Raw genomic sequence first — 21,997 nt, forward strand, 5'->3', positions numbered from 1 at the left:
TGTGATACTCAAACCACCCCATCTGGCACCAACAATCACTTCATGCTCAAGGTCACTTAGATCACATTTCTTCCCCATTCTGATGTTTGGCCTGGACATCAACTGAACCTCTTGACCATGCCTACATGCTTTTATACATTGAGTTGCTGTCACTTGATTGGCTGAACAGGTATTTGCATTAATGAGCAGGTGTACACTAAGTGTATAGATATGATGGTTTTAAATTCTTGTTTGTTGGTGGCATTATGGAAACCAAAGAAAATTTGTCATGCAAGTGTCAGAGAGATGAATTATATGGTTCACTGACATTGTATACATAATTTCACTCTTCCTCCACCTTGTTCTAATATGCTTCACTATCTCTGGTGCAATAAATTAGGCCTAAGCATCACCATTCTGGAGTCCTTTAAGATAAGTTGATACAGTTGAAACACATAGCATACTTGATGAGATTTCTTGAGGATGTTGCTTTAATAAAAATTACTTTCAGCCATGTCACTTGAATTCCTCACTGGAATCATAATGATGTTTTAGGGGAAGATCCTTTTTCTCTGAGCAGCCATGTTGCAAACCTACTTAGCAGCATGAATAGATTTGGGTGGGTGGATTGTTTTTCTCACTAATGCTCTCTGCACTGTAGTGTATTTTCTATATATTTGGTTTTTGTTTAAAAATTCCAATTCCCAGTATCTGTAGTATTCTGCTCTTAGCATATAATTTACCTGTTTTATTTTCATATGGTATTTTGAATTCTAACAATGAAGAGAATGTATTTGTGTATAAAAGGCCATAGGTTATGCTTGCTCATTCATTTTATTGGACAGAAAAGAAAATAACAGAAGAAACTGAAAAAAAACTCACAAAGGACACAAATCGAAAAGTTCCCAAAATACCCTGATGCCATTAAATAATTATTGTGAAACACATTGTGAATTTTGATTTAGCAATCAAACACCAAGCATAACATACTTTAAAAACAGACTTCATAAATGGGCCATGAAGATAAGATATCCAGGTTATATTAAGAAATATTGTACTCATCCACGTCGTCTGTCCACAGAAACCTGATATTCCATCTGCTGGTTCCAAAGTTTTTGAGTTCACAATGCTTTCAGAGGACATTTCTAGGTAGTAAGTGTCTTCAAAGGATTACTTTTTAAATAAAGCATTGCAACTAAACAGTCAATATCAGGCAATGTCAAAATTCCACTTTCCCACTAAGGTCAGTAATAATTAAGTGAATATTTTGTACTTTATCAGTTCTTTGTAAGTTAAAGTCATGTTTCAAATTATTTCATTATATAACTTTTTATTAAAGCTACATTATTAGTTTTCCTAAAATATGTAATCAGTAATAAATAGACAATGAATTTTGACTGTGAGAATCCTTTCGATGCTGCATTATAAGCCAATCTGTGGGATTTTGTGGGGCTGTTAGAGATTGAGATTCCTACAAGTTTCCTGAATTGTCCAAGAAGCAATTTATTGGTTGACTGTGGATCAAAGTTTAGTATCTGGAGATGCAGAAATTAACTCTTCATTACATATTCTTTAGTTATCTGACATTTGATCTAATGGTCATGCCATGGCCAGTAATAGAGGGTAACATATTTAATTGGAGTTTAAAAAACTGCATGACTCTGTGCAGTGAAAATTCCTTAAGATATTAGTTCTTCTTTCATCTTTTAAGTAGGCAATTGAACACACGGCCAACAAAACTTAAAGATAAGTGGATCAAATTATTGTGGCATAGCACTGTAAAATTATCTACAATCAAATGATTAACAAAAATGAGCAGGATTATGTTCAGGAAAAAATCATATAAATGTTTTATGATAAGTTAGTGGAAGCATCCAATGAGAGTTATCCTTTCCTAAAAAAATTGGTTTTATTTTATGATCAAGCTCATAGGAGAATTTGATTCTCTATTTTATTAATAACCAATGACAGCTACATTTTCCACCAGTAATGTTAAATTATAGATTATTGTATTATGAAGAAATCTTGATGTAGCACTTTCTGCATTATGAATCATAATGGAAGATGTCTTTCTAAGTGATCTTTTTTTTTGTATTTTAAGACTCCATTTACTCGGTCATTTGTAACCTAGCCCGGATGGCCACTGTCATTATGTATATAATTTTGAAGTGATACTTAAAGGTTTATGTGATGATAATTCCTAGGAAAAAATAAGGCTATTGTTCTGGACTTAAAAAAGCACAAAATTTGTTACTAGCAGAGGCATAAAAATTCCATTCACAAATCACAATCTTTTTAAAGTATTAATTTGTTTTCAGACATGATAGTTAATTGATGCAAAATAGTTTTTGGTTTCACACCTGCTTAATGACAGCTCTGTACGTTTCTATGCTATGGTGTAGTGCAATTGTTGTCTCCCGGTTAGAATGAGAAAACTCTCAGCTGGCATCACCTTGCTGGCTTTGACTCATTTTAATTTTATAACGTGAGGGCACAGAGTACTGGTACAACAGTCAACTGTTCACTCCCCAACTAACACACCTCACTTTCCTCCTAGAATCTGTCATCAAATCATCCCACCTTTCCTGTCCCAGGAATCCCTGTCCACTCAGCATATGCTGGCAATTCTCAGTTCCAGATGAGATTCAAAGTCTTAATCTGGCTACAGTGGTTGAAGAAGAGGTCCAAAACTTATAAACCAAGTACAGTTTCTTCTTAATTATACCATTTTGAAGATAATATTTCTAGTTCTTGTAGCAAGATAATTTTAGCTTTATTTTTTAGATTAACTTAAATAACTTTATGAGAAGTTTATGCAATTCAGTTTAATTACTTGAGGAGTCTTTATGAGTTGGTTAGGAATTTATCCTTGATTGCTGATACTAAACATGCAGTATGGTAGTGTCCATGTTTTGTATTCCACTTTTGCAAGTCAGTCCTTCAGACTTCAGTGGAACTGAAGCACACTGTGCAGCCACTGGTTACTATATTAAGAGTTTAGCACTAGCCATCAGGGACAGATTTGATACCTGCTCCTTCATGCTGTTTTGAAGCTGAAGGCAGCACATTACTTTCACAAAGTACACTGCAGATGCTGTGGTCAAATCAACATGTACAAACAAGCTGGATGAACTCAGCAGGTTGGGCAGCCTCCGTTGAAATGAGCAGTCAACGTTTCAGACCTGACGAAGGGTCTTGGCCCATTGCTTTCACCTTTTGCTACTTCCAGAAATAGGAGAGGAAATAGTAACGCTGCCCAAAGCTTTGCTGAGATGGTGGCTCCTATATAATTTGGCAGGTTGAGCTAGGATTATTTTCATTTGGGTTATCAGGTGCAGATAAATATTGCACCTCACTTCATATGCTACAACAGCATTAACAGCAGAGTCAGCTGACAAGCTCAGAAAATAAATGGGGCTGTGCACTCTCAAAAGTTAGGGGAGAATTTAAAAGCTCAGGTTAGAAACATTATTATTTTGTTATTTTTAGACTGAGAAGTTCAAACAAAGTTATATCTTCATTTGAAGGCTTTAGTATGGAAACCGCATTTTAAGCTTTGTAAACACTAAAACAGAATTCACAATCTAAGGTCATAATATCCATTTCTGCATCTTCTGCCAATGTTCTACTGATGAATCAGAATAAACAAAACTCAAATATTATACAAGGTCATAGTTTTGAACATTAATGAATTAGAGACTCCTCTCACACAGACATTAATGGCTGAATTGCCTGTTCTATGTTCTGAGCTTAGATATTGTTAATAACTAGATCCAGGAACCAAAAATAGTTTACTCTTATAGTCACTCCAGATGGAAAACAATAAAAGTTAGTCAAAGAGAAACTATTATTAAGTCTGGTGGGCTGGGGTGCAACTCTATTGGATATGTTTTGGATAGTAAGTTCATGAACTTCTTAAAAATAGTTTCAGAAAATAGTCATTTGAGTGAAATATTTTCATTATTACTTTCTATTGGGACTGTGAAGCAAGAATTTGCCTTTAGCACCAGTGCAAAACTGTAACCCCACACATCCTGATAATATGTAATATGCTTTCCAATGGAGACAGAAAAGACTGTAAATGCTACATTCTGGAGTGAGAAACTGCTGAAGCAGCTGAGTAGCTTAAGCAGGATTTGTGGTAGCAAAGAGGTAGTTAATGTTACGGGGCTTGTTGACTACCTCTCTGCCTCCACAGATGCTGCTTGACTTAGTGGATTCCTCCAGCTGTTTGGTTTATGCAATATATATTCCTCTGGATATTTTGTTCAATTGGTTTCTTTAGAGCCATGTATGAGAGGATTAAAACTGTTATTGTTTTGCTTTCAAAAGAGCAACAACCCAAAGAGTGTCAAATTAAAGAGGTATTGCTTTGTGTCATTATGAATATTCTTGTCTTAAATTATTCCTGCATGGGTTTTCTTCATATTTTCCATCTCTGGCTTTTTCTATTACTTGAGAAAACGTTCAGTGAAGATGTCAGATTCTTGCTCTATTCTTCTGCTGGCTGAACGTCGCTTCTTTCAGATTCCAACTAAACGTCATCGAGAACCTCTGGCTGTGGTAGGAAAGTACTTTAGAATTAATAAATGTGATAAGCATATTTCAGATCTTTTCTAATGACTGAAATCCAACATAACTCTAAAATCTCTGCTCTTCAAACAAAAAAAATCTCTTCCATCATGTTAACTTCAGTGGCTATTTGCCAAAAATAAAAAGAATCATTTCTATCATGTTAACTTCAATGCCACATTATCTTGCATAAAATATTATGGCATAAGTTTTGCAATGTTTTTGTCTTTTATCATATTTTTATCTTTAAACAGAAACCATAATAATTTTGTTGGTTTGAAGAAAATAACACCATGCAACATATTAAACAGATCAATTATCAAAGGTGAAATAAAACTGGATGCCAGTGATTTGAAATTAAATAGGGCTAACATTGGATGTGGTTAGAATCAGAAAACAGCTAGAATACTGAGAATTCTGTCACTTCAGCTTGGATGGCATGGGAACAGGGATGCCTAAAGTGAAATGGACATCTTTAACGAGAGAGAAGAAAATTGCCCGTGGTTCCTGATTGCGATGCAGTCACCCTAACTGTAAATGAATATAAGTCAGGTGAAGACAGCTTTGAATTTGATTGCTCACAATTTGTGAAGAGTAGCTATCAGTACTCTATATAGATAATGGGCACTTGCACATGATACAGGAGAGCCAAGAGCAGCTGTAAGCACTGGTAGGAAAAGAGAGAATTGGTGCACACCCCCTGGCTGACACCACCCCATCATTTGCATATCATGAAAGTGTTTTAGTTGGAATAAATCACAAATAAATTGAAACAGTGAGTATAAAAATTTCATCTCTTTGCAAGCAGCAGTATGTGCTATGCAATGCTAATCAAAATCCACACCTTGTTCATCCTTGCTTTTTCCTCATAAGGAAGTTTATTCATTGACTTGTACCCACTACCAAATTTCTCTCAGTTTTAGATAGGAAGACATCCAGCAACCATTTTAACAGGAACAATCAATTAAGTTAACAGAGAAACAATAAATCAATCAGTTAATTCCATGCATCTTTATGAAAAATCTGAGTTAATTTAAACACCCATAACCATGGTAATTCCAGAGAGACAGGTTTCATACCTAAATGACTTACCATTGTAGCATTTTATATAAAGAACACCAGATGACAAGAAATTACTAATAAGTGCCATCAACCAAGCCCTTACGCTTTCCCTGTCGTTCAATATGATCGTAATCGATCTATACTGGCCTCGGCTTCTCTTCTGTGCCTCTTCCCTATAACCCTCCATTCATTAACCTTTCAAATATTTATCTATTTCATCCTTAAATATGTCTAATAATCTGGTCTCCAACATCATGTATGGCAGAGAATTCCAGAGATTCACTAGCCTTGAAGAGAAGAAATAATTACGCAACTCAGTTTTAAATGACTGGCCACTTATTTTTCAGTAATGGCTCCTTGTTCATGTGACTCTTCCACAACAGAAAAGATTTTAACATCCATCCCACAAAGTCCACTCAGAATCTTTCATGAAGCTCATTTAGGAACTTCTATGCTTTAAAACGATCAACCCTCATTCTTTCAAACTCAATACACAGACCCAAACTCTCTAGCCCCTCTTGAAAGGACAGATTGTTGTTAACCTTTCATTGGAACTTATTCCTAAATGCATTTGATTAGATTTGTAATTACTATTTTGCTAGTATTAGATTAGATATTTTCCCTGTAGTTTATACTTGCTATAGTTTTATACAATCAGCTGTTTGTCAATACAGTAACTGTTTAGTGAATTTTCAGTAATAGTAGTTCAGTTAGTTCTGTATTTTTCCACAAGTTCCCCTATAGCCTGTCTCAAGCCACTGAACCTGATTATTCTATAGGCTACTTCCTAGCAATGGAATGTTTCTTTATTTATGTAGTTCAAATAACTTTTACTACAAGATAACCAAGCTTCTTTGTCCTTTTTCTTTCTTTGTTCTCTCCCTTCATTACAGTAGAGTGAGCTGGTTACTGTTATTTCTTTGTTAGGAAGAAATGGCTATAAACACAAGATTTATGCCTTATTCTTGACTTCCGATGAACTTCTGGATCATAGCATCTCCATCCAAGTATGTAATCATATCTAACACCCAACGAGATAAAGTGCAAGCAATTTGGTATGGTAACACAATGCAGCAGAGTACGGGTGATCTGGTTAAATCAGGGGTTGCTGGGCACTGTGGCTCAAAGAGTTTATTCTGCATTGTATCTCAATAAATCAACCAAAAGGTTTGGCAGATCATTGACTTCCTGAAATTCCATTATTATGATACAGGAAGAGAAACAGGAGAAAAATTATAGAAACTCACCTGCCCATCAGATTTATCAGCTAACCATGATCTCTTTTGACGAATAGTCTTGGAAATTTTAAAGTTGTACCATTTGTACAGCAGATCTCTTCCCAGACTAGAGCTTTGATCATTTAACTGTTTTGCATCATGAATTAACTGTTGGAGAAAAGAAAGACACAATAAAAATAAACAATTTGTATTCTTATAATGCAACGTTTAATGTGAAGTGGAAATGGATGGAACTATACTGTCCATGTCACATTTGTAGAAAGCTATTTTTAAAATTTGCATTGACTTAAGTCAATCTGATCATTTTTTAAATTGAGAGATGCAAGTGCAGAGCCAAAGTACATAAGGTCTACAGAATAGGAAAGGACTAAGGTTGAGTTAATAGGGCAAACAACTGAGAAGGCCCTAGAGTGATCCTAGAAATTGGATTGCATCTGATTCTGAAGTGCTGACCGTCTATATCTTTCTGAATAGAATATCTGAAAACTCACCGAAGTCTAGTTTAAAATGGAATTAGGATAGATTTACACCCAGAATCGGGTACCATAAAATGATAATGCAGTTCCCAGTGGACTCAGTTAATCAAGAAAGAGCTTCAGCTCTTAAAGACACACTCCCTATAGCTGTCGGACAGCAGCAAAACATATGCTATGACCGATTAGAGCATCTGTAAAAAAGTGCATGGCAGGAAGTGCTTGCACGTCCTTCTACAAGAGTGGGAATCTATAGCATGTAGCAAAAATTTGTGATCTTACAAGGGACGTTAGGGTGAGATACAGACCATGCTCCTATGCATACTTACCCAGACATGCACAGTCACATGGTCAGCCACAGTTCAATCACACTCATGTAGACTGTTCATGACACAAACTGTTATCAATCCTTCCCCAACCCCCACCTACTCCACCCTCTCTTGCATCCTCCCTCACATGCTTAGTATTCTACCGAGTCTACCAACCATACAGAGGACATGCTTCAAGAGATTGAATAGTTAAACACTACCTTTACACAATGTCCTCCATTCCTTTAATTTAGATTAAGACATTGAGGAACTAGAGGGAGGTGAGTAAGATGGTGCAGGGACATTGGGGCCTTGTGAGCTTATTCCTTCACCATGTTGGAGGAGACCATCTTTTTCCTTATGGGGCAAGGTTTATAAAAGTAGAGTCTATAAGAAGTCAGCTAGGTAAACTCACAAAACCATTTCATTGTGATATTTACGTCTGCAGAGATCTGAGCTAAGGTGACTTCATAACCACTTGTGCGGTTGCTTCACTACGGGCAGAGTATACCAGCCCCAGTTTTTCAGAGGAAGCACCCTATTTCCCTTGAGCACCATCCTTTTGAGTTATGATCCTTATTGTACTTCCACCATTTGTATCACCCCAATACATACCTCAGTTAAGAGCAATAATCTATACCGCAAGGAGCAGTGATCATAATGTTAGCCCTACGGTTCATCATTATAGATTTCCCTCCATTCTGAACATCTGTTCCACCATCACTTAGTGCTTTTCATAGCCAATTTAACATCCATATTGACACTGTCATGTTAACCCTATGGTTATCATTTTTGCTTATGTCTTTAATGTAGTTTCTAACCTTCAGTTTGAACTCCACACAATATTTCCTCCATCCCTCATGATTTCCTTCACAATCACACCTCCCTAATTTGTATTCTTGATGAAATTCTGTTTTTTGTTATGCCCTTATATTTTACATTGTACTTTAGCTATCACATTTACTGCCAACATTTACCGTGCAGGGCTGCTGGCTTTGGAAGCTGATGTATGTTGAGTGCTATCTCATGAACTGAGATGTGAAATGTAATCCTCACCTTTCATTTTAATGTGTGAAACCTTTACTATGCAAGAAATCAAATTAAATCAGAACCTTTGTTGTGGTGAAAATTTCTAAAGCATCATAGGAATCACCTCATTAATCAAAGTTATTGGCTGCACAAATAAAAAACACAAATAGATAAGAATTAGTGAAGTAGGCTATCTGATCCTTTATAGCTGTTCTAGTTCAAGAACATGGCTGTCTGCCATTATCCTGCACTACCCATGTCCCTTAATACCTAGAAATCTAACATCTCTGTTTGAATGAACTTAATGACTGAACCTCCACAGCCCTCCAGTCCTGAGTGATCCCTGAATGAAGAACTTTCTCCCCACTTCAGTTCTAAATGGCTTATGAATGCAAAGCCACATTCTAGATTCTTCTGAGGGAAAAAGAGCTTCTCTATTACCCTGTTGAGTCTCAAATCTTGTAAGCTTCAAAGAGACGACCTCTCCTTACTCTGAAGTCTAGAGAATACAGGTTTAATCTACTCAACTGCTCCGTTTACAGCAAACCCGCCATACCATGAAATAATCTAGTGAACCTTGGTTGCAGTTTATACAAGATATGTACACCCTCTTTATGTAAAAAGTTGAGTATTGTATACAAGATTTAAAGTGCAGTCTCATTAAGGCCCTGTTCAACAGTAATAATGTGTTTTTACTTCTGTACTTAAAAACTCTTTTAATAAATGTCAATGTACCATTTGGGTTCTTGATTACTTGATGCATCTTCACATCTACTTGCAGTGATTTGTGTACAAGGATAATTAGATCTCTTTGAACATCAGCATCTCCCAGTCTTTCACTATTTAAAAAGTACTGTGCATTTCAGTTTTGTGCTCCAGATTGGATGACCTCCCATTTTTCTATATTATTTCCCACCTGCTCTGTTCTTTATCATTCATTTAACTTGTCCACATCCCCTTGAAGACTGTTTACATCCTCGTGATCCTCAGTCTTACATCATTAGCGAACTTCAAGATAAATATTCATTGTGAGTCACAAAATTTTCAAAGAAATCAGGCCGCAATATAACTTAACAAAACATCTTTAAAATGATCGATATTCACCTGTGGATCTGACCAGGTGTAAGGAATTTCGTCTGCTTCCACCTTTCTCTTATGTTCACGATAGAATGCTTCACCCAGTCGGCTGTCAATTTTGTTTTCCTTCATTAGATTTTTGAGATTTATTAAGTCTTCATCGTCTTCATCCTGGAGATTTTTGACATCATCCTTAACTATTCAGATAAGAGCACAAAAGCTTTCAGAATTAACCCTTTTTTTTATTAGTCTCAACATAATTCAAATTAAACATGTTGGGAACATGTACTAGGTAAGGCAACATCTGTGTAAAGGAGAAAATGAGTTAACTTTTCAGGCTGTAGTAAGAAATCCGATTTTCTTAACTTTTTCTCTTCCTTTAAATATCTGACCCTCAGAGTTTCCTGATCCACTGCTTCAACTAGAAACTTATTCTGTGATGGTTCCTTCTTGCGGTTTTATTTTTTTTCTGCAAAGTGCAGCAAGCCAGGTAATAGTTGCTACAGTAGTTAAGAATGTTACACAACACTTATTGTTTTGTTGTAAATTGCTTCCAACTTCAGGAACTTGATTTGAGCTTTTTCTTCCTCTCTATGAGCTGTAAGATTTATTTTTAATCTATTTAATGCAGGAGTGGATGGAGTAGGCCATATTCTCTCAGTAGTGATGGCTATTTAAATCACCAAGACATAGTAATGTATGAACTAAGTGCTGATAGCTGGAATTAGTATAGTAGGTACTTCACGGCAAGAATGGGTTTAATGGGCTGAATGGCTGGTTTCTATCCAGTAAGACTATGACCCTATGGATGTGGATGTTTCTGGAAAATTGTTAGTTATGGTCTAGCTCTGAATTAAATGGCCTCTTCAGTCTATGGTTGAAGTCAATTGCATTGTTGTGGAACTAGAATCACGTTTAGGAAAATCTCCGACATCAGTAAAGCATATGGTTTATCTTGACAACAACCAAAAAGTTGCACGACTACTCTTAAAGGTAACTATTCTAAGATCATTAACTACTACCTTGGCTGGATTTTGAACATAGCCTCTGGATTATTAGTCCAGATTTCTGGATTACTAATCCAGTAACATAACCACTCCCCTTCTATATAATCCTGTGAAACAAATTTGGGCAGTCTCAAAACAATTTCAAAAAGGCACATACTCACAGCACTAAAAAAAAACTGTAATTTGGCACAAATTGCCATATTGGGCAAAGATTTGCTCTCTGCACCAGGTGCAATGAAATCAGAAATACACTTACCATTTCATTATACCCAAAGCACAGAGCAAATCTTCTGCTTAAATTGGCAATTCATTGTCGAAAGAAAGTAAGGATATTTGGTAGAGGAAAGAGAAAGCTTTACAGTTGTGCAACAATGATGACATCATTGTTAAAACACCAGTCTTACAGAGAAAAAGATTTATGATTCTTCTAATGAAACAATACTGCAAAACAAAAAAAGGAAATTAAAGATATCTTAAGTCAGCATGACATAATTATAAAATTTAATGTATTATGGTGCCAATGATAAATTCCTGTTGTCTTAGTTTGGAAATGGTGCACTAAATATATATCTTCCAATCAAAATTACAACACCCAATGGTCAATATTCCATAATTGCAGAAAAGTAATTCTTATGTTGAATGTGCAAGGAACTCAGTGAAAACAGAAGTAGATTCAACTCCTAACCTGAATGATGGATGTTTAAGACACATTGCTTAGAAAACATTGAACTTTGTGGTTTACATTTTAATACTAATTGGCCATGCCAATAAATCAATGGAGAAAATTTCACTTGAATATTCATTGTGCATTTATGCATATAAATTGGACTGTACTAGTTTTGATGTGCAGCATTTAATCCCAAATCAAATCCCTGGTAAAATCAAAATCACAAAACTAGTCAAAAACAAAATTGAAATAGTTTCAGGGTGTTTTTCACCCAGAAGTGTTTACTAAAACAGGACCTGAATTTTTCATATCGGGGCTTTATCGAAGTCCATGCAAAGCTCAACATTCTATCAGAATGGAATGAGAGAGGGGTTTCAACTGTAAAGCACACACTTCCATGGCAGCCATAATTCCCACAATAAATTAAAGGGATGTTGGTCCTGGTCAATGAGATTTAGAGTCATACAGCACAGAAACAGGCCCTTTGGCCCATCTAGTCCATGTCAAAACTATTTAAACTGCCTACTACATTTGTGTGAAGAAGATCCTAAAGGAGAAAGGAGCTTCACCAAAGTTACCATAAAAAGAGCTTGGTATGGAGGTAGCGATCATAACTTCATCAATATGAAGCCCTGTTAAAAGGAATTTCATGTGTTCATGGTGGCCTTCCAATCATTGTTTACGTCTTCAGAATTGAGTGTTCACAGAAAAATGTATGTCATCCAAAGGTCTGTATTATTTAGGTGAGATCTCAATCATAGAAATGCTGTAACAAGCTAAGAAATTACAATGTTGATTTGTTCATTCATATGCTATAATCAATGGACACGCTAAAGCAAGGTGTGGGAGATTGTTAAACATACTCAGGTCTCCCCAGCTATTTATTGATATGTCATGCTGATGGTGTTGATTAGAATGTATAGAGAGTCACTTAGTTTACACAGGGATCATGATGTGGGGGTTCCTTAAGAATGCTGTCGCTCTGTCAGGATTTCCTTTAAATTCTTCCCTCCTCTGCTCTGCTTGGCTTTGGATGATGAACAGGGAAATTATGCTCCAGCCATCTTTCTTCTGCTTCCCTTTTAGTTTGACTTCTTTCCCCAAGATTTGTTTGTCTTCATGAAATGGTTACTCTTTTCACTTTGCAAGTCCACACATTACGCCTCGCACAGATGAAATTTGTAATATAGTAGGTATGTTCCTCCTAGATTGATGCTTGCAGTGTCATTTCCCCCTGAAAGACTTTCCAATGTTATCATGGCTCTTGTTGTACCTGTACTCTGCTGTTGTGTTTGGAGAATGCCCATTTGGGAAGAGTCTACACCCACAGCCTTCATAGGCACTACATCCTACTTGGACACTTTCTCTGAACAATCCATTTTTAGGCTAAGGGTTTCCAGGAAATCATCATGTGACATCCTATGGGTATGCATTCAGTTATGGCCTTGCATCTGAAATACTCTCTCCACAGAGCTGAAGATCATGTCAGCTTTCAGCTTTCAACAATCATGAAGTAGCTGGTAATGGATCATATAAAATCCCATCTTCCAGCTATGTTGGACCCTTTCCATTTTGTTTAGCACTTAAATCAGTCCACTCTGTTCTGACTCCCTCAGAAAATAGTGCCTCATATGCTAGGATGTTGTTCATTGACTTTGGCCTGGCATTTAACATGATCACCCCTCAGAAACTGGTGGGTAAGCTGTCCTCATTGGGACTCAACACCCCTCTTTGTAACTGGATCTTGGAATTCTAGATGGAAAGAACTCCAGCCAGCCTGAGTTGGCAGCAAAATCTCAAGCTCCATCTCACTGAGCATTGTTGTTCCCCTAGAGTTGTGTGCTCAGCCCACTGCTGTTCATCCTGCTGACTCACAACTGCACTGCCAAATCCAAAATAACCACATTGGGTTCGCTCATGATACAACAGCGACTGGCTTCTTCAGCAACACTGATGAGTTGGCACACAGAGAAGGGCTCTAGAGGCTTGTCAAATAAGTGTGAGAACAACAAGCTGAGTCTCAACACAGACAAGACAAGGGAGATGATTGTGGACTTCTAGAAGGGGCAGGTTGACCACTCTCCATTTGCACATCAATGGCTCTGCCATGGACAGAGCTCACAGCACAATGTTTCTTGGCGAGCGTATAGCGGATGATCTAACCCGCACCCACAACACCTCCTCATCGGTCAAGAAAGCACAGCAGCCTCAACACTTTCTGAGGAGACTGAGGCATGCAAGTCTTGCAGTCCCCGATCTAATAACTTTCTACAGGATCCCCATTAAAAGTGCCCTGTCTGGCTGCATCATTGTGTGGCTGAGAAGCTGCAAGACCTTACAGTAAAAACTGCTGAGAGTATCACCAGGGTCTTCCTCCCCACCCTATTTGTGACACTTATCGGGGGCATTGTATAAAAAAGGCCCAAAGCATTGTTCAGGATCCCTACCACCCATTCCAAAACCTCTTTGACCTTTGGAGGTGCAGAAGCATTAGGATTAAGACTGCCATCTCAAGTAACAGCTTCTTCCCTCAGGCTATGAGACCCTGCCACTGCCGAGGCACTGTCCCTATGACAGCGAGCAGTAAACGTGCTGTGCACGACATGCATTTTCAATTATATTTATTAACTTATTTAATAATATTTTGTTTTACATTTTGTGTGTGATATGTTTTGCAGATGCATTGTGGTCTGGGTGAATGCTGTTTCATTTCGTTGTATATACTGTATGTGCAGTCAGATGACAATAATCAAGCAACACACACAAAATGCTGGAGGAACACAGCAGGCCAGACAGCATCTATGGAAAAAAAGTACATTAGACATTTTGGGCCAAGACCCTTCTGCAGGACTGGACAATAGTCATGATCAAGAATGTGAGCTTTCTTGTCACTTCTTCCACATGACCACACCATTTCTACCAACTTGCTGCTCAGTGCAGCATCAGAGAATGTACCCAGGCATTCTATTCTTGAAGAAATGATTTTTCCCATTTTGTTCTCACTGAGGAATAGATGTTTTGAGCTTTCAGAGTTGCTGGCAATGCTGTTTTCTATTTGGCTATCGCCCTTACATTTAATGCCCATCATCTTCCTTACTTAACAGTTTTTGGAACCTACAGAGCTTTGTTGTCTCCGTGTATTGCCTTCTAGTCCAGGGATTTCCAAATATTTTATGCCATAGAGCCTTACCATTAACCGAGGTGTCAATGAACTTATGTTGGAAACCCCTGCTCTACTCTCTCGCTCTTTACCTCCACCACTCCTCCCCACACTTATCCATTTGTCCATCGTCTCTCTTTTCTCCTGGTTGCTCTTCCACCTGCCGACATGTCCAATCTACACACTGTGTCCTGGTGTAAGGGCTTGACCGTAAATGTTGATGACTCCTTTGCTTCCACCAGTGCTACGTGATGCACGCAGTTCCTCCGGCAACAGGTTTAATTTGTATTGGTATTTACACTTATTGAGGAAGTTCAAAAAAGAGCAAATGTACATGCTACACACATCACACTACACAGTATTGCACTGTTGAAAAGGACATGTTCTGTCTGAGCCTTGTATCCATTGCAACTCCCTCCTACTGGCTCAAATCAACAGTCCTTCCACATCTTTCAGTTGAAGCGTTTAAAATCTTTTCCATTGCTGAAAAAAACTAATACCATGCCTGGGGTCACCTTCATTAAATCCCACTTGTTAGCCCATTGTTCAAGAGGGCAAGTAAGGCATGTAGGCCCTTGTGTAATTTCTATCCTGTCAATTAATCCTACAAATTAAATAATCTCAGAAACGGCAAGATAATACAAATAATAGGACTTGAGCTGTTTTCTGAAAAATCAACATGCACATGTGTCAATATTAAAATATAGGCAATCCATACTGTAGGGGTTGGACCTACAAAATAAATATAGCAACATAACAGTACTGTACACCACCTACTTGTGAGATTGTCATTGATAAACTCTGAATTTGATTAACTGAGCTGGTAGTCAAACAAGCCACGGAAGCAAATTTGTTTTTGGAAACTAAAGCAGCAGTCAGGAGATAGTTCATGGACACTACTTGCATGGACTTGGAGAAGACACTTGATTTAGTGATTTGAAATGAGATGGTTTGATATAGGTGAAGCTTATCAGATTGAAGACAAATTATTGACTTGTTTAGGAAATAGCACGACTAGCAGTATACTGTACGTGCTATCAGGTGACATTTGCCATGCTACCTCTGTTAAAGTTAGTTAGATCACATCAAAAAAAATCTTGGTTTTTGCATGGATTGTTACGGACACAACAGCTGAGGGACAATACTTTAGACTTAGAAGGATAGAATAGCATAGAATTAACAGAATGATAAATGGGCCTTGAAATTTGATTTCATACTTAACACAATGTGTTAAAATATTGGTGCATTTAATACCATGACCCAATCAGGTGATTTGTACCTTAACTTGTTTGTTAAGTGAGTCATTACCTAGGGAAATGAATAAATAGTCAATGTTTTGGACAGCCCCCAGGACTAGAAAGGAGCCTGAATAAGATGTAGGGGGAGGGGAAGCTAAAAGGTGACAGGTGAAGCCTTGTGGATGGGGAAGTGGGAGGAGATGAAATACGAAGCTCGGAGGTGATAGGTGGAAAAGGTAAAGAGCTGAAGATGGAAGAATCTGATAGGAGAGGACAATGGATCATGGGAGAAAGAGAAGGAGGAGGGGCACCAGAGGGAGGTGATTGGGCAGGTGATATGAAGAGAAGAGGTAAGAAGCAGCCAGACTGGGGAACAAGTCCAGAACTATCAAACACATCTCATACATTAACTCTTTCATTCCTGGAGTTGTAACACAACACAACACTGCTGATCTACCTCACTCCTGTACACACAGAACTCAACCAGCTGATCTATCTTATTCATGACTTGATAAGTCAAAAAACCTGTTTTCATTCTATATTTCTCTACAACTCAGTGAATCTAAGTTTGTGAAATGTTCTTTGTTCTGTACTGTTCCCAGGTTCCAAATTAATCTGTTGGCATGTTTGAATTACATGTGCCCTTTAATGGGAGGCCTGAATATCTATTGCAAAAATAACCTTTAAAAGTGTTGGCATCTTCTATATGAAGAACTTTGAAAATTATAATCTTCTGGTTTAAAATAACGCTACTGAAGTTTTATGACAGCTTCCTAGTAATTCAGAAGGCAAGAAATATAACTAATGTAATTATTAACACTTTCTTATGAGGTAAATTGAGCTATTGTGATACTGAGAGGGGGATCTTGATGATTGGGCATCTTAGGATCTCCATACCTTCTACCCAGGCTTGTGATGATGATCATCACTCCAATGTCCTTTGAGTCAGATGGATGCCAACCACAATCAGACAGACAGACAGACAGATATACTTTCACCACAATCACCAGAAACAATGATGAGGCAAGTGGAAGCAGAACTGACTCAAGGGATGAGCCATGCTGGTCCGTCGTAAAGTCAGGACGCAATGCGCTCAAGGTAGTTTTGGAAACGGAGGTGGAGTTGGAGCGAGTGACTTGAAGAGGAGTTGCGGTGGAGAATTTTTGTTGCCTGTCCACCTAGACCGGGTGTGCAGGTGGATCATTGTAAGCGCCAAGCTGATTTGGAGAGGTCGAGACTGTTTCAGGCTGGGTGATGAGGTCTAGGCCCTGCACTGGGTCTGGTGGAGCATGACCTATTGTTTGGACATTTTAACTGTCAGACCAGATAGCCAGGGTGCTGGGACTGGAGGTGAGGGTCGGGCCAACTTTGCTTGCACTCCCGCAATGTTAACTGCTCTCTCCACGGTGCTGAGGCTGTGCGCCTGCTCCTGCTGCTACACACTTTGAGTCTGCAAGTTTCGCGGTGGCTTGCTCTGCTATGTGATGAAGTGGAGACTGAGCCTTTGGATTTACTTTGGCTGCTTTTGGGATTCGGGTCAATGGACTCAATTTGGTGTGGAATGCTGTTGCTTCTGTTGTTTGCATGACTCGTGTGTTTTTTCTCTTTCTGTGCACATTGGGTGTTGGTCTTTCTTGATTTTAAATTGGGTTCTTTTGTGTTTCTTGCTTTGTGGCTGCCTGTTTGCAGACAAATTTCAAGGTTGTATAATTTATACATATTTCGATAATAAATGTATTTTGAATCTTTGACTTTGAATCTACATGTACTTTTGAAATAAGGCAAACCATCAGAAACCTCCAAGAGAAGAAATTTCATGGAACAAATTTATAAATGAAAAATGTTAAGACGACTATCTACTATCGTTTGTGCTCAGTTTCAGATTTACTTGGTACAATCCTTACAAACAATTGTAAATTAATGTTCCTTTCTTTTTAAGAGCAGCAATCTTGTTGTTTGCCTCAGGCTGTGGATAGAAACTGACAATCTCTCACTGGAAGCAACAAGCACTTCAGGCATTCAAAAAAAAAACTCTGTTGTTCTGGGATAACGTATCCTGTCTCACTGGATGCTCAGCCCAGGTTGTGTTTCTCAATCATGTCTACAGAAATAAGTGCAACATAGCCTTTCTTGACCCTATTTCTACAAGGGTTAAGGTTCTGGAATGATTGTAAATTCAGCAACTCAGCCTCACTCTGCTGCAAGCATGTTGATGCCTCTCAAAGTAACAGAAATACTCTTTTGAAGGATCAACACAGTAAAGTACATATTCTTCCTGCAGTTTTTGGTGAAATAGCAGAAACAACAAATGCAGCTGTTGCACTTGTACTCACTCTGAGGAAATGTTTTTACCACACATGTTTCCTTTCACTTGATAGACTGAAATTGGCTCATCTGTTGATGTTCAGTTTGTCATGTATCATTCCTCTCTGTATCGGTACAAAAGCTATTTGAGAGCAATGTCTCACCAGGATTACATTCAGAATGAAAGATGAAACAAAATGTCCCTAACCAATGGCAGTGATATGCTGTTGTCTTACAAATAGCTGAGAAAGTGCATAATACAAAATATACTGACACAACTATAATAATAATGAAACTGAAATATATAACAAATACGCACCAGTCAGGAAGCAAATGTGGAGGGAGGAGATAGTTAATGTTTAGCTCAAATACCTTTCATTGGAGCTGGTTAATGGAAGCCCACCAACTTGGAATGCTATCAAAGAACTCTGAATTTCTGAGCATTTCCTAAATATTCAGATTTTTTTTCAGTTATCTGGCATTTTGCTTTTTTTTTCAGACAAATTAAGGATTATCGTGTCAGAGATTTGTACAGCATTGAAAGAAGCTCTATCAGCTCATCTCATCCATGCCAACCATAATGCCTAGATATGCTAATCCCAGTCTCGTATCTGTCTGTGCCTTCCCTATCTAAGTTGGCACACTCTTTATTCTATACTGATGCTTGGCTGTAGTACTTCCCCAATGATGTCTAACTAGTTTTAAACTGAAACTTCTGTTTGCATACATATGTTAAGTATTATTTTAACTGCTTATTCTTTAAAATATCTATCAGTAGTACACCCTATCTAGAGTTTCATAAAGAAAAGACAATTTTACTACTGTCATCAGGAAAACATGCACACTCTGTACATAGTATTCAACAAACATAAATCAGTAAAGCCAATCTCTCTTTTGCTACCCAAGACACAAAATGCACAGATTTCTCAATCCCACTATAATGGCAGTAAGACACCTGTACGACTTAAGAGGTTTCATATCCTGCAGAAGCAGCTTGTAAACCTCAGAAACGTACTTCTGTATTTTCCATATGATATGTGTGCACTTCCCCTAAATCCCACAGATTGCTGTCTCTCATTTTGTCCCCAAGCCTACAAGGCCTCTGTTTATCACTGTTCCTCAACCCTGGGAGCTCTGTCTCATGCAATGTCCCAAAACCTAGCAGATCGTTGTCTCCTATGCTGCCTTAAAACTGTTGGGATCTCTGCTTCCCATGGTCCCTAATTTCATATGATTGTCTCTGGTGCCACCTTTAAACCCATGGAGCCTCTGTCTCTTGAACTCTCCTGAAACTTAAAGAGCCTCTGCTTTCTGCCTTTAAACTGCAGTGCTAATTTCAATCTCTGCCTCTGGTGGTTACTGAACTCTGGGGTCGGTCAGCAGATGAACCATTAACTGCTGAAACTTATCAGGTGAATGGTATATTGTAAGGTATTTCTCAGACCAGGCTGAGCTAGAAAATGAGGCCGTGCTGAGGGAAGAGAGTCAGAGAATGGAGGGTGAAAGCACGGGGTCAAGCATCCAAGGTGTAAGGGGGTGAGGGAAGAAAGAGAGCAGTCTTTGATGGCGATTGTTCTACAAAGAGATATGGAATTTTTCTTATGGCTGGAATCTGAGTGACTGTGTGCAAAGTGACAGGGGGGATACCAGAACCTGAGAGGAAAGGGAGGTGCAGAGAAGGAAGAGAGGACCAAGTGGCAGTAGTCAGGAGAATGGAGGGCCTTTGAAGGAGAGTAGGAGGACGTCCAGTGTGGGGGATCTGAAGAGATGCAATAACAATGTTATACAACCCGAAATAACTCTTTCTCTTCCTAAAGATGTGGCCTGACCTGCTGAGTATTTCCGGCAATTTCTGTACCTATTTTAAATTTCAAGCATCTGCAGGTTTTTTTTTGAAATTCACTTACTGTAGCTGTTAATTTTTGCAGCTCACCACTGCTGGCATTGAAACAGGCAGCTCCCCTTTCTGAATGGCCGCCATTAATGTTGCTGTAAATTTACCCAATGGAAGCAGTCCAGGCTTTTCTCTCAGCAACCGAAATTAAACGCCTCACTTTCCAAGTAAATAAAAGTGGAAGCTATTCTGTCCATCATCTCTGCATATTGAAAATTGTTGCTAATGATTTTTATCATGGGCTTTTAAAGAATTAGGCTATTTTGCCTGAAAGCTGGGTAACTGACAGCTTTTAAGAATTGCCTAGATGTGCACTGGAACTGCTTTAGTGTAGAGGGCTATGGGTCAAGTGCTGGGTGATGGGGTTAAGATGGAAGTATGCCCACTGGTTGGCACGGTTCCATGATTTCCAATTCTATGACTCTGTGATTCTGATTTACTTGAGACAGAACTCTAAAGCAGCGTTAGTTCACACAGTGCCTGAGTCTGAAGCCAAAAAAAAAATAACAAATGCTGGAAATCTGAAATAAAAGAAAGCAGAAAATGCTGGAAGCACTCAGCAGATCAGCTAGCACTGAAATACTTTCTTAGGAAATAGAGACAGTTTCTGATTCCCTTTCCTATTCCTAACCTACTAGATCTCCAACATTTGTTGTGGCTGTGTAGCATCTAAATGGTGCTTCAAAACTTGAATGAAGCAAATGAGTGAATTATGGTTCATAAACTGGACAAGATCGCAGCCTTGAAACTTTTTCAGTGAAAGAGATGGACAAAGAGTAAAAGGCAAGAGTTCACTTGGTAGAGAGAGGAATAATACTGGGGAGCTTGGGAAATGTCACAGATTTTACAATGCTCGGAAGTTTCTGTGGAGCTGAGATTGTTGAAGTGGTGGAAGTTCAGTGCAGCAAAAGTCAGGATGATATGATGATAGTGAGAGTGCTGTCATCCAGGCCTTTGAAAGCCTGACTCTCACTTGTACAGCCTTTTCTGCTCAAGCCTGGGAACCCAGGTCACCAAGCATACCAAGGTGAGATAAAGATGCAAACAAACCATTCATGTGCAGCACTTACTATTGGGCAGTTCGTTTACTAATTCTCAAGGATTATTTGCCTTTAACACAGATTTAATTTGTTACTAACTACTGAAATATGATTGATACTTAACTACATAAATGACAGGATTCAGAATTGCTCGAAGTTTCAATTGGATCAATAACTGGATAAAAATGGGCAACCTTGGGCTGTAACTTCAGAGCAGAACAGTGACAGGCTGAACTACTCTCCTTGTGCACACGAAAGATGAATGAGTGTGAGTTTTCAGAGTCCTGTTAATCGGACAGCAAGGTAGCAGTTAGTGGAACACTGTCACAGTGTCATTGACCTGGGTTCAGTTCCGCTGCTGTCTGTGAGGAGTCTGTACATTTTTCCCGTGACCGTGTGGGTTTCCTGCAATGCTCTGGTTTCCTCCCACGTTCCAAAGGCTTATGGATCAGTGGGTTAATTGGGTGACACGGGTGTAATTGTGTGGTGTGGGCTTGCTGGGACAGAAGGGGCTGTTGCAACCTATGTATCTATATAACAATAAATAATCGGTGACCACAAGATGAGAACACGACAGGTCAGCTGTTCGGTAAAATTCCAAAACATGATGATGCCGGCAAGCTGCAGGGAGCTGCACTGTTTGTCACCTCAATAATCCCACAGATCACAATACAGTCTTCAGATTATAACAGAGTTCTGTTCCTGAGGACCCAAAAAGTTTGTCAGTCGGAAAGGAAAGAAAACAATGTGTGGGAAAGGATCACAGAAGCTGTGATGGGAGAGTAAGCAGGCAGGGGAGGAAAGGCCACCAGTGGCTTAGTGTGTGAATAAGTGTGTTTGCATAGCATGCCAGCTCAGCCCAGACCCTGATTGCTGCAGCTTATGGGGGGGTGGGGGGGCGGTGAAGGCACATCCAAATATCCCAGGATGAGTGCAATCCCCCAGAAGT

The 21,997-nt window shown here is 38.6% G+C and overlaps 1 protein-coding gene across 1 annotated transcript in view; it reads right to left on the minus strand.

The window, feature by feature from the left end:
• Positions 1 to 564: 564 nt before the first annotated feature.
• The window catches only part of LOC132390902 (PC3-like endoprotease variant B), a 786,805-nt gene continuing 765,372 nt past the window's right edge, over positions 565 to 21,997 (minus strand). The window contains exons 21-23 of the mRNA XM_059963438.1: positions 9,766 to 9,935; positions 6,861 to 6,998; positions 565 to 4,537 (exon numbers count right to left, since the gene is read on the minus strand). Of these exons, the coding sequence (XP_059819421.1) occupies positions 4,514 to 4,537; positions 6,861 to 6,998; positions 9,766 to 9,935 (332 nt within the window). The 3' untranslated portion in view covers positions 565 to 4,513. The remainder of the gene's footprint in view (positions 4,538 to 6,860; positions 6,999 to 9,765; positions 9,936 to 21,997) is intronic.

The sequence above is a fragment of the Hypanus sabinus genome, chromosome 3, assembly GCF_030144855.1.
Source record: "Hypanus sabinus isolate sHypSab1 chromosome 3, sHypSab1.hap1, whole genome shotgun sequence".
Lineage (NCBI taxonomy): Eukaryota > Metazoa > Chordata > Chondrichthyes > Myliobatiformes > Dasyatidae > Hypanus > Hypanus sabinus.